Source organism: Chrysemys picta, chromosome 7 (genome assembly GCF_011386835.1).
Source record: "Chrysemys picta bellii isolate R12L10 chromosome 7, ASM1138683v2, whole genome shotgun sequence".
Lineage (NCBI taxonomy): Eukaryota > Metazoa > Chordata > Testudines > Emydidae > Chrysemys > Chrysemys picta.
The window spans coordinates 80,784,667-80,798,413 of NC_088797.1; the positions used below are offsets into that span (position 1 = coordinate 80,784,667).

The 13,747-nt window shown below is 38.2% G+C and overlaps 1 protein-coding gene across 3 annotated transcripts in view; it reads left to right on the plus strand.

The window, feature by feature from the left end:
* The window catches only part of ARID5B (AT-rich interaction domain 5B), a 149,203-nt gene that overhangs the window by 61,272 nt on the left and 74,184 nt on the right, over positions 1–13,747 (plus strand). For all 3 annotated transcript variants that reach the window (XM_005294311.5, XM_005294312.5, XM_005294313.5), the window contains one exon: positions 7,027–7,257. In XM_005294311.5, the coding sequence (XP_005294368.1) occupies positions 7,027–7,257 (231 nt within the window). The remainder of the gene's footprint in view (positions 1–7,026; positions 7,258–13,747) is intronic.

Consider the following 13,747-nt stretch of genomic DNA (forward strand, 5'->3'; position numbering starts at 1 on the left):
GTGGGATTGAACAGTAGTTTGTCTCCAGTAGATTTGTAAGTGTTGTCTTTCTTTCAGATGTTAAACTAATTTTAGGAACTCTCGGAACTGGTGATGTTCTTACAGAAAACAGAAGGATTGTGGAAATGACATAAGACTCTGTGAATTAGTCCCCTGTTCTCCTTCTGGGGGGAAAAACATCTGACACATCCAGAAAGATTTTGCATGCATTTCATTCTGTATATTGGCCATATATCTTTTCTATTTGAAGTTATCAATTTACAAATAAAATAGGACAGCTAAATATCCATGGGAAATGATTGTAATGGACAACTTGTTAATGTTGCCATTATCTAGTAAACATATTAATAATCACATTATTCCATATATTATAATACATTGCCTTTGTTCTTGATTGTATTAGCATTCAAACAGAGGGGAGTTTCATAAAACAGGAACATGTAAACATGGGTGCCTTTTCTTCCTAAAAGTCCTGCCAACAAAGCAGTATCCCTGTTGTGTGGATAATTTACCCAAATTTATTTAATCCTGAAAACAAAGATTTGCAGGTTCATCTAGCAGGGTTAACTAATTATTTTATTTGCATTTCTTCATGAATTAAATACGATAATTCAAACATTAATATTTAAAAAGTGTTGTAATTAATTACCTAGCCAAGGCATACTAAGTAGTTTTACAAGAACAAATGAAGACAGCAGAAATGAAATGTTAGGCTGGAAAATAAGAGTTCTCTTCAATGTGCTCCCTCTTCTTTGGGGTGGGGTGGGGCGGGGGAGATCACTATAGAATGCTATGCTATAGAATGCAGAAGATGCTCCGCCCTCATAGCATAGCTGATTGAAGCCTGTGGTGATGAAGTTGAAGTTACAGCTATTTCTTGGGACAAAGGGAAATGGTCCCTATTGCACCCATTCACTTTATGACTACCAGAAAGAACAGCAGTGTGGTGTTGATTAATTCTCCCAACCCAGCCAACAATAACTCGCCAGCAAGGGCTCTTTGGCTAAGAGAAATGTCCTATGCCCCACTGGACTACTCAGAGATTTAGCATGTTATTGATATTGAAACTGCATCAATTGCACACACCTGACAATGGACAAGGAAGTTGTGACTGGATGGTGGTAGAAGGGGCTGGCGCGGAATGGTCGTCCTTATTCACCTAGTGAGTCTGTTTAAAACTCTGCACACCAGGTACCGACTCTTTCTTCTCCCGCCCTTCTCACAGTTCTACTGTTTTTAATAATTATGTGTATAGTTTGTTTATCCCAGTTGGACAGCTGTGTTACGGCTCTTGGATTTTATTGTAGTGGACATGTTCATGGTGTATATTTGTTTTTACTTCCTTTATGGTCTACAGTCATTGGTTTTTGTTGAAACAGCCACACGTGTCTCCATTTCTCATACACGTGTATACTGATTTTACAGGGGGTTTAAGATAGGAGGATAGTGCCCTTCTCTCAAGGGTGGCAGCTCTGTGGTTCATAAGCACTCATGGGGTAAAGCTTTATCATCTTCTCAGATGGCAGATGCAGGTAAGATAGCCACTTTCTGCACAAATATGGGCCTTCGCCTTTGCATAGGGGGCCAGGCTGGCTACTGTGTCACCTACTGACAGTACCAGAAAGGAGAATCAGGTGGATGGATGCATCCACTTTGCAGGTCCAGGTGCCCCAGGTGGGGACTTGTCATTTTAACTGGCCTTGGTGACAGCTAGTGACTTTGGGCTAAGACTCCAGTCTCGCTGCAGGGCTGTGGGGATGCAGGCTGGGATTTTGAAAGGCGCCTAAGGGAGTCAGGCACTCAACCAGGGTGACCAGATGTCCCGATTTTATAGGGACAGTCCCGATTTTTGGGTCTTTCTTGTACAGGCTCCTATCATCCCCGTCCCGATTTTTCACACTTGCTGTCTGATCACCCTACACTCAACTCCCATTGAAAACCCTAGTCCCAGTCATTGACATGGCTAGCACTGTCCATTCTTTATCATTAAAAATCTCTCACTTTTTCATCCATTACTGATTCTCTGCTTCTTGTTGGCAATGTAGCCAAAACAATGTATGCAGAAAATGGTAAATAAATTAAGATAGGCATGTCATCCATGAGGCCTTCTTCGTAACACTCTGCAATGAAAGAAAGCAGCTGTGTTAGTGCTCTTCCTAGTTTTCTTTGCAGATTATTCAGGAAAAAAGTTTGATGGTCAAAGCCTTGCATCTTTCTTTATTTTTGCTGTGCATTCAAAATAACTGCCGTGTTCAATTTGCAACCCATACACCAATGCATCGTCCCACTTTATTTAGTTCCCCTAATACTTTCATTGCTTATCTTATGAAGATCTGTGTTAACATTTATCACAACAAATGGCAAGCCTGGGACCTTTTAGTAGTTTTTTAGTTAATAAAACCAATCTTCTAGTTCTGTTATGTTAAAAGTACATTATCTTTTTATTACAGACTCTACAGCTCTGTCTGTTTTCCTTCTTGGCAATTTCATGACTGCTTCAGTTGATTGCTGTATAGAGAATTACAAAATCATTAAGGGTGGGGCTTTACCAGCTGACTTACAGTACAAACCATTTCTCAAAATAACCACAACAGTACAATACTGATGTGTAATTTACGTCACAGTATGTTTTTATGAAATACTTTGTGGCATATTCATTTAGATTTAGGACTGAATCTCTCTGTCTCTTTTTAATCAAGCTTTTTACTTTTTAATATTTTCCACTCCTTGCCTTGGCTTGCCTCCAATTTAACAGCTTCAGTGAGAAAAAAATAACTGATTTTTTTTTCAGCAGTTTAACTGCGAGTGTATTTTCCTCTTTGATGTATACATTTGTGCTAACTTAACTGCCTTGGGGGAGATATTTAGATTTGTGGTAGGATACATTGCACAAAGCTGGAACAGAGAATTGATAAAGTTGATGCACAAGTTTGGAATTTTAAATACTACCAGCCAATTCAAGCTATTGAGTCTTATGCACTAGCACATTTTCCTTTTACAAACGTCTTTCTGTATAATGTCTTGTAATTAGAACAGGAAATCATTGAGTAACTGTAAGATGACTAAGAGCACTTAGACTGAAAGGAAAATTACCTTCCGAGAAATTATATTCACAATTTTTTTTTGCTTCACATTACAGTGTTGGTAATGATAGTAACAGATGTATGTACTCTTATCTGTATCATTGTTCTGCTTATGTTTTCTGGAATAAAAATCCATTTTCAGTAATATCAGAAATGAATGGACAGAAAATGAGAAATGTCTTATTATGAAAAATATTCTGTGTCACAACAGAGTAGCAATTAAATTGAAACTTCAATATAATTATCAATAACAGTGAAATCTGGAGTTGTGCCATGTACATAAAGTTGGTGCTCAGCCTTCGCTTGGTTGCTAGGAGCACAGTGAAAGTATAAAGCTTAGAGAAAGGAATGTCTAATATAATAAAGTAACAGAAGGTAGCATAAATCATTGTGAGAGCAGTGAATATTGACATTATTTTGCTTAAATTGGGTTGAAACTAGACATTGTCCTATGAGAAGAGCAAATTCGTATTTCTTTTGAAAAATAACTACATCTACTCGGGGAGGAAATGGAGAATTTGTGTTTCTAACATAGGCCTAATACATATTTGGAATCTTTTAAGCAAAAATCTTTAAATGTTTGTTTCTATTGGCATCAAAATGCATTCACACTAATACGATTAAAAGAACTAAAGGGCAAAATACTTGGCAGATTTTGCAGTTGAGGCAATTAGGTGCAGGAAGGAACATGCATACTTTTTCCATCAAGCTCTATAAAATCCTGGTGTGAAGGTCTTTCTAAAGAAAGAAAAAAGCTTACTGATGTTAGAAGTAGATTATGGTGGTTAGCAATAACCATTATAGTCCGATGTTTCTGAAACAAGCAAACAAAAAGCAAGTTTCTGTCTATCTCTTTTCTTTCTGTAAGTAATTTTTGATCTGAAAGATCAAAAATGGCTGTACTCATTTGGAAAGTCAATGCTGCATAGATTCATTGTGTTTGGTGTTCCCTGAAGTTCTTACAAAGACAACTTGAACAACATGCAATTCAACATGAATGCCAGACCATGCCAAAGCTGCCCCACTGCTTCAAAGAAACTATATGGATTAAATCTATACATATATAGTTAGTATTAGTATTTGCAAAGTATGGGTAGAACTGCACATTGTAATTACCATTTCTCTACAGAAATCTGTTTTGAACTTGAAATATATAAATAAATGAAAAATTGACATTGAAAGAGGTTATTAAATATGTAATTATGATATAAGCATAGGATTAGAGTAATTTCAGTTAAGCCTTACAAGCAATGTACTGTAGGTATAATCTTTTACTATGTACAATTCTCCTTATTGAAACTAAAATTAGCTTCAGTAATTTAACGTCTTCTGTTCAATAAGATCTTAATGAAATATTTTTTAAATAAAATTATTTTTCCTTATTTTAAGGGTAAGTGATTATCACAGTTTAAATATCAGTTTATAGTAGGAGCAAATTCGTTCTGATTATTTTATACAGACAAGTACAGCCAAATACACTAATGCAATCAGATGACACCTACTAGATTTTGTTGGAAGAAAACTCCTTTTTTTTCCTCTGGGGCCTATTTTGTTAGAGTTAGAGCTACTTCGATTTTCTTTTCTCCTGTGGGTGTGGTTGAAAGAAAATCTTTGTTCTAGGAACACTGTTTGTCTTTCGCTAAACAAATGTGCAGTTTATCCATTCTTTATTCATTCTTAGATTTATCTGTTGAACCTGTTGTGAATAGGGAAGGGAAAATGCATTACAAAGCATTCTTGGCGACAGTTATTGCATGGTTCGCTTTCCATACACGTTTGTTTATGTGCTTACGAATTGCATAAGAAGCAAAAAAATAGCTAAAGCAACAAATATGTACAATAACAGCTCTGTAAATGGTGATTTGGCTTTAATTGATGGTATCAGCTTGAGTTAAAATGTCATTCATCAAGCCCAGAATAGCGTACAGAATTCTGTGTAGTGACTTATCATACATTTTAGTGGAAACAAATGGTTTGCTACAAAGACTTATGGGAGGCATATTTATATACACCTTGTTACAAAGGCTGACCACATCCTGGCATAAGAAAAGTGCTGTCTGATCAACAGATTCAATTCACCAATATTTCTATGAAGAGATAGAGCAGCAGTAGCAGGCCTACATTAAACTTTCATTATACCTCAAGGACAGATCATGTGCTTGCTGTCCCTTGAAGATTCTGGCCTCTGATCCTGATTTAGGAGCTCTTAGGAATGAAGAGAAAAGACACATAGAGCAAGGTGCTATTTTCACAATCATGTTGTTGCATAGGCTCACGGGGTAAATAAAAAGATCATGACCACATCCTGACTGACCAAAAGGTATAAGTCTACCTTTCTTAGAACAGTCATTCAGATGGTGTGTACCAAAAGGTATTACCCATGCATGTAGACAAAGTTTCCTCTGTTGCCTCAGGGGGAGAGGAAAAGGCTCAGTGCTTAGAAAAGTGATTGTTTTCAAAATCTGTTGTAAAACTACTACTTTCAGCTTAACATTTAATGTTGATTTTTCAAATAATGCTTTCATCTATAACAGTAGAGTTTTGGAGAAAGTCTAAAGTATGTTAGTATATATATTTTTCCATATAACCAATCAAAACACTCATTTCATACTTTTTAAAGAGTTCTGTATTCTGCTTTAGAATCTTAATCAAAATTAGCATTACCTGTAGACATGAGGAATAAAATCCTCTCATTGGGAGTTTTACCTTTGATTTCAGTGGGACCAGGATTTCAACTACTGTTCTTTCCAACATTTGAAGTATACTCTTCACTTAAGAAGAAGAAAGGTTATGTGGGTACTGGTAGTGCGATTAAATATTTAATTATCTGGTCGGTGACAGAAATACCGGCTAGCTTACTCAGTAATGAAGCAGTAGACTAGAAAGTGTAAACTACAAACTATAGCTCATCTCAATAGATATGCATAGAAAGATAGGTCCTCACGTTGATTAGCGGGATCTAAGTGAACATGAATAGAAATACAGCTGGGTAGTGGCCTGAAAAGGTCATAACAATGCTTTCTGTTGCTTCACATGTTCTATCATTTGCTATTACATTTCCCACTGGTTACCAGATGTTCAAATGTTATTGTGATATTTCTAAATCAGGTACCTTGATGCTTAATTTTGTTTAAAACATAACAGAATGGAAAATGCTCAATTTTGGATGTTTTCCATTTTGGATCTGCAATTAAGAAGCTATGGAGAAGTTCATTTGACTGATTGTACTATACATGTGTTTTGTTGAGCTACTACCTTTACAGTTCATGTGAGGAAAGTTATTTCCATCTGGTGGGATTGCTTAGGATCACAGGCATTGCCAGACTGGATCAGACCAATGGCCTGTCTAGTTCAGTATCTTGTCACTGGCTAATACTAGATATTTCAAAGGAGGGCGCAAGAAGATCCATAGTGATCAATTAATTGTCTTTAAAAAGACTTTAAATGGTGTAAAGACTAGTTTAATAAGACTATATTAGGAATTTAGTACAAATGGTCATGAAATATCTCTATTAAAGCATTTACAACAAACTACATGAAATGTGAGATCACTTTCAGAATAGCGAAGGGCAGATTTTGCCACCCTCACTTAAGCTGAGTAGTATCTTATTCCAGTGGTGTAAGGTCAGACTCGTGAGTAACAGTATTAGAGTCCGGACCTAAATCTGTAAGAAAAAAAGGTGTCTGAATGTATCATTGTCTGTATTATTGTTTGGCCCTCTCTGTGTTTGAAAAATACTTTCCTACAGAAGATAGAACTTTGAAGGGCAGAGGCCTAATCCTGCTCCCATTTAAATCAATGAGACTTTTGCCATGAGCTGGATTGTGCCCCAGAAGTGACTGATACATTCCCTTATTTGGTTTTTGTTGTTTTTTTTTGGGGGGGGGGGGTTGCATTACCCCTCGTGTAATATTAAATGTAATTTATATATTTTTCTTCCAGGTGAGGATGACGAAGATTCAAATCTGCTAATCCTCAGTTATCCACAGTACTGTCGATATCGTTCCATGCTAAAGCGTGTTCAAGACAAGCCATCTTCAATACTAACAGACCAGTTCGTTTTAGCCCTTGGTGGCATTGCAGTAATCAGCAAGAACCCCCAAATCCTTTACTGTCGGGATACATTTGATCACCCAACTCTCATAGAAAATGAAAGCGTATGTGATGAGTTCGGTAAGTCATTTTACAGCTACCTACTTTGTATGACAAGAAAAAGCATTTTCCCCCATTTAAGAGTTTACGTTTCCAAGTGAAAAATGATAACAGAGCGAATCCTTTAAAGAAGAGAAATAGTATTTACATTTGAAGTGCTAAGTACCAAATGTGCTGCCCCCTCACTATTTCTGAGATGGAAGGCTATGGTAATGGGCTTTTATCTACTTGCAGTCTCCATATTATAACTTCTATTTATCACACCCAAGATTGATGTTATTAGGGTGGAGTACATAGCACAATTATTCAGTGTAAATTAAAGGGACACTTGTTAGGATTTGAAATTACCTACCTTGACAGTTAACCTATACTTTAGCTTTCCCTTCAGGACTCTAGTTTTATGAAGTTTTTTTTTTTTTAAAGGAATCATTGCTGCAACATGCTAAGTAATGCAAAATAGAGAAGACTTTCTGGGTGTCCCATTGTAAACCAGCTATTGCATATCTCTTATCACAGTGCTCATAATAATAATAATAATGCCTACCCATGCTACAGCTCTTTAAGTTTACAGAATGCTTTACAGACATTAATTAATCCTCACTCCAGCCCCGGAGGTAGTCAATTGTATTATTATCATCTCTGTTTTACAGGGGGAGACCAAGTAACTTGCCCAAGGTTTGTAGTCACACTGTTGCTTTCACTGTTCCATATGAAAGAAAAAGGTTAGGACTAGAACTCAGAAGCACCTGACTTCTAACTAGGTGCTCAAACCCGTGGGCCACACTATTTGTTTCTAACAGAGCATAGAAGAAATAGCAACTATACACTATGTATTGGTGTAAACCTAGAATGACGGTCATGGTAACTTCAGTGGGTGTGTTGCCGAAGCTAAGAGTTTGATTCTAAAAGTGCTAAATCCTTCCTGTGAGTTGTTCCCTTGATTCAGCAGGAGCAGAAGATGCTCAGCAGTTCCTAGGAGGCACTCAGAATTTTGCAAGTTCAAGCCATAAGAAAGGTTTGTAAGATCTGGCCCATTAAGACTGCCAGATGACTAACACTTTTGTCAGATTAACCAAAGTGCCAGAGGATACACAGCTGAATTTGTGGCAGAGTACATGCTCTATGTACATGCTGGGTAACTTCAGTAACTGGTCCAGGGTTATTTCCAGAACAGCTTACCTGTGGTGACAGAATCAAATTTTATTAGCCATAGCACCAAATGGATGAATACTGCAGCGGATGGCAAAAAGTATTGTTTATAGCATTAAGCATCTATACCTTTGACACATGAAATTCATAAATCTCTGCAAGTTAGCGTCTGTCTCTTTTAGAAAGACAATTTATGTTTATCCATTTAGGTCATAATCATGTTTTTCAGGAAATCTCAATAGGGAGAAAATTTTCCTCTGTTTTGTTTCCCAGCATCTACCTGCTAGAGCCTTCTTCCTTTAAAGTTGACATTGTTACTCTGAAGCTGTAAACCCACCTCTGTGACTGGAATTGGGTGTTTCATATATGCAGTACAGAACTGCTTTATTATAAGACAAAGGATGCCCACTTGTAGGGCCTGATCCTGCAGTCATTAACTCATGGGAGAAATTCTTTCTTCCATGAATGGCAGCACTGAAGTTCGTGATTATATGAGTAAGGGATTGGGCCTTACATGTCATTCACTTTCAATAAAATGTCATAGAGTTTTATTAAACTATTGAACTGAGATATTGGTTGGTATTGGGGAAAAATAAAATTAATTAAATATCTTAAAATCTCGTCCAATGGCACAATAGTGTCATCTTCTTCATTTTTATTTATACTGAGATATCCAGAAAGGAATATCAAGTTTGGGTTTAATTGACGTTCCTTCTTACATTAGGAAGGTTATTTTAGGCTTTATGGCGTTTGGTGAGCGTGCCATCTTTTTTCTGCACTGTATTTTAATCAGGGTCATTCCTTGATTACAGCTTTGTTGAAATAGCTGGATCTATAATGTAAGTATATCATGGAATATTAGTAATAGGTGAGTCACAGAGAACTGGAGGGATACAGGAACCACATTTGGTGAACTACAGCTAGTGCCTTTGTTCAGCCTCTGAAAGTTATGCCATTCTCTTGACCTTTGCAAGACAATTATCTGATTATCAAACCGGAGCCAAAGAAATCTTTTCCCCCAAATTAATTAGGTGTATTTGAAATTCAGTTTAATTTAACCAGCAGTTTTTTTAAAAATAACTAAAAGAAAAAGTGGCAGTCTTTGTAAATATATTTACAAAACTAATGATGTGGTAAAATTTGCAAGACCTGCTGTGTTAGGATGTTGCAAACTGGGCTACATATAATTCGGTGTCTGCATTGTAAAATGTATAGTGTCAGTTAGATTATCTTGGTTGCATGCAGTACACAAAGTGCCTTTTTTTTTTTTTCCCTGGCAGGACAATAAAATGTGCAACACTTTGTTATACAAACTGTTTACACTGATATCATGTAGATTGATGTCACATGTGTAAAGTAATGACTGCTAAATCTAAACAGAGGCAGGGTGGTACTGTAGATAAATGGAGTACTCTAAGCTAAGGCACTGGTATTTATCAGTCAAATCTGAGGAGGAGACTAGATTATATAAATGTGAATAAAATTCTTAAAAGGTGTTTGTTAAAAAAATCCAGACACATTTAATTTGATGGCCTTGGATGTTTCTTACACTGGGAAAGATAATGTGAGGAAAAGGGTGCAAAAGGCCAAGGAAAAAGTACAGATGTATATTTCTCCCATTCCTAAAATATCTATATTAATTACAAAGGAAATGAAAATCTTTAAGAGGGTATTTTACACTCACAGCTCCTTATGAGAACACTCTTACCCATTCTGTTTCTGATGTGGGTGCAAGAGCTACTTTACTTATTGTGCTACTCAGTAAAATCTTACACTTATTCTGGGAACTGCAGCACCTTGTGTTAGATACAGTGTGTGTAACAAGTGAGATACCAAAAACACCTAGACAAAGAACTCCATTCACCACAGTATAGGAGCTGCTGTACATGTTAGACCATTTTAATAGAGAGAAATGTTCTTCTATAAAGCTTTCTCCCAGTTTTTATTATGCATTTTTAGCAAGAACATTTTGTTCTGCTGTGTATGACCTTTTTTTCCTATCCTTTTTTCTGTTCAGTGAAGGGGGAAAAAAACAGCAACACGGGAGAAAAAAATCTTGTCTCAGTGTTTTTCATGAAAAAAGGAAAGGTGGGAAATTGTTCTGTAAGTCGCAAGGGCAGCTAGACTGTGTCTGTCAATCATCACAGACATGGGTGGAAGAAGAATATCTGTGCATGATTTTAGACCCAGATCCTGTGAGGAATTCCACATGGGTGGGCCCCTACATTCACACAGAGCTTCCTGCAGGATTGCCACCAGGGTATGGCCTCAGGTTAATTAAGATAAATTACTGCAATGAATGCCTGCAGGCATTGCAAGCTGAGTCTGGGTATAAGCACATCCCTTTCTTCCTCTCCATATCTTTTCCCAAAGACACTATGGGTAAGTCTACACTGTTATTAAACACCTGTGCTGGCACATTGGGATCAGGCTGTGGGGCTGTAAAATTGTGGTGTAGATGTTAGGGTTGGGCTGGAACTTGTGCTATGGAACCCTCCCCCGTTGCCAGGTCCCAAAGACTGGGCGACAGCCTGAGCCCTGGGAGTCCTCTCCTCTCACGGGGTCCCAGAGCCAAAGCTCCAACCTGAGCCCAAACATCTACATGGCAGATTTACAGCCCTGTAGCCTGAGCTCCCTGAGCCTGGGTCAGCTGATGCTGGTGTTTAATTGCAGTGTAGATATACCCTACCAAGGCGCCGCTTAGCCAACTGGCTTCACAGTCTGATTGCTGATGCATGTATAAGGGGCACAGCTCTCCAGTGGAGAGACTGGACCCACTCGTATCCAGCCCTTAATTTCTCTTAAATTTACCAGGGAAAAGATTGCTGTGATAAGGAAGCCGGGAAATTTCACCCTTGCTGGTGGTAAATACTTACTAACTTATCTAACTGGCTTGAAGGATCTCCCTCTCAAAGGCAAACAGGCTTAAAAGTTGTGAGCTTGCATGTGTACAGGAAACAGAAGGCATCAAACTGAGTTCACATATCTAGATACCCAAAGTGAATGGAAACAGCCGTGGTTAAAGAGCATGTCTCCTGCACCCCAGGGAAGCTCAGTTAGATACCCTTGCAGACAAGCTTCACCCATACAGAAAACGAGCTGCAATAGTGGTTACAAACAAAAGAACTGAGAAATTTTGAACTTGGGCCAAAAGGCAGGAGCACCATTGTCCAGTGTGGGGCAGAAATAAGAGGCATGATCCCTATCTGTGACTACTTTTAGGTCCACTGTGGTTCTAGATGGCCAACAGAAAGGTTGTTCTGAAAATAGGCATTCACGCAGCCAGTCAGAAGGCAGGCCAGGGTCAGAATCCCTGACATCCTCCCTCTTCCCCATCCTTCCATAAGGGGCAAATAGCCCAGAGAAAAAGGATCAAGGGCAATTGGTTCTCCATCTCGATCCCATTGTATTTTCATGCATGCATGATTAGACTCCATACACGTATTCACTTCCCTCTAAACGCCCACATCAATTGGTATGTAAAAAAACTCCCTGAAAAGATTACTTATGGGCCAGCGAGTAATTTCTCTTAAACAGAAAACCATCAGTAAAGTACACACTGCATATGATTCATTTTTTTGGTTGCTATTATTGAGTAACTTTTGTAAAGCCTTGTCATATACTTTTATTGCTAGGCAGAAGAGAAATGAACAAAAAAGTAAGGGCCCCCATTAATTTTCATCAGGGCCGCCCAGAGGGGTGGGCAAATGGGGCAATTTGCCCCAGGCCCCAGGCCCTGCAGGGGCCCTCACAAGAATATAATATTCTATAGTATTGCAACATTTTTTTATGGCAGGGGCCCCTGAAATTGCTTTGCCCCAGGCCTCCTGAATCCTCGGGGCGGCCCTGATTTTCATTATCAATTCCAGTGGACTAGCCAGAGGTACAACTGTCTGTACAGACATCAACAGCTGCTTTTTGGAAAATGGGAGTTGCGGGTCAGTGTGCAGAAATGTGTGGTGCAAATGTGCACCTAGAGTTGTACATGCAGTTATTACAATTGTCTGTGCACATCAGGTAAGGATAGGCTTCATTCTCCTGTCATGAAGACACACCTGGAGCTACTGCTGATGCACAGTGATGACAGTGAGAGGAGGATCAGGTCTTGTCTGTGCAGATGAGTAGATGTCTAATTACCTGTTTGTATGGGTGCTTGCAGTAGATGTGCACACAATGTGCACATTTGCATGCAAAAGGAGGCCTCTAGCTTCTGGAAACTTTGTCTTCAAATGTCTCTTCTGTTGCTTATAATGAACGAGATATCAAATTGGCTTCAGGTACAAGCAGCAAACAGTAAGCAAGAAAATAAGGATGTTTGGGCACAGGCCTTAAAGGCCAGAGGTTCAGATGCTTAGATCAGTACAGATCCCTGGACCTCACCAGCTGAGAAGCTGGTGCAGAATGTTTCATCACAACAGTATGATGGATAATAACATACAGTATTATGGCGATTAGAGGTTAACAGGGAGACTTGTCTTGGTTTTGTGAGTGTGCTTTCTCTAAATATAAGCAGAGTGTGAGAGAAAGCTGGATTACATATTTCTTCTTTATTTTTCAAATATGCTTGCTAAATTTTAAATCATTCTGGATTACTTTTATAGCACGTTGGGCCCAATATGCCAGTAAAAAAGCTGTTAGGTCCCTGGGCTACAATAAACACCTGATCACCCCCCAAAGAAAGTTAAAAGTTTTATTAGTGTCTGTAAAGGACATTCTTTTACTAAACAGTTCATACCAAAAAGTGAAAGAGCTGTATCCAGTTATACTATTAATATCATTTTTTCCCCTGAAAAATGAAACTGTTTCCTTTTACATAGAAAGAGCAATGCACAAAAAAAAATAGTTAATTGGAAAATGACGTGTACAGTCATTACAGTACCCTCCCTCCTCCTTAAAAACCAACAGTATATCAATTACAATAGGAATAATCATCTCCTTAAAAAAATCTACATCTCTCCCTAAAACAATGTGGAAAGCAGAGTCTCTCACTTCCTAGATTAGCAAAGTTAGGATCACTGTATAAGGCATTATGGTCACCCTCCTGGGCTTATGGGGTAATGAAAGGATGCCCTCTGGTCTAAAAAATAATGGTATCTAGCTGGTCTTCTTTGGCTAGGTAAATTGTGGCTGAGATGAGAGGTCTCCAGGATTGGGCTGTAAAGTAGAGAGTACTGTGGGGGCTAGCTAATGTCCCATAAAGATTGAGCAGGATGAAAGCAGACTACTATAGAAATTGCAGTGGTGCCGTTAGTACTAGTATAACTGAAATTTGGTCATTGCTTTCAATATATGTCTCCACGTTCAGAGTTTTGTGACTCATAGATAAAATCAACTGTGTAGAAAAAACTGGCATATAAAATTA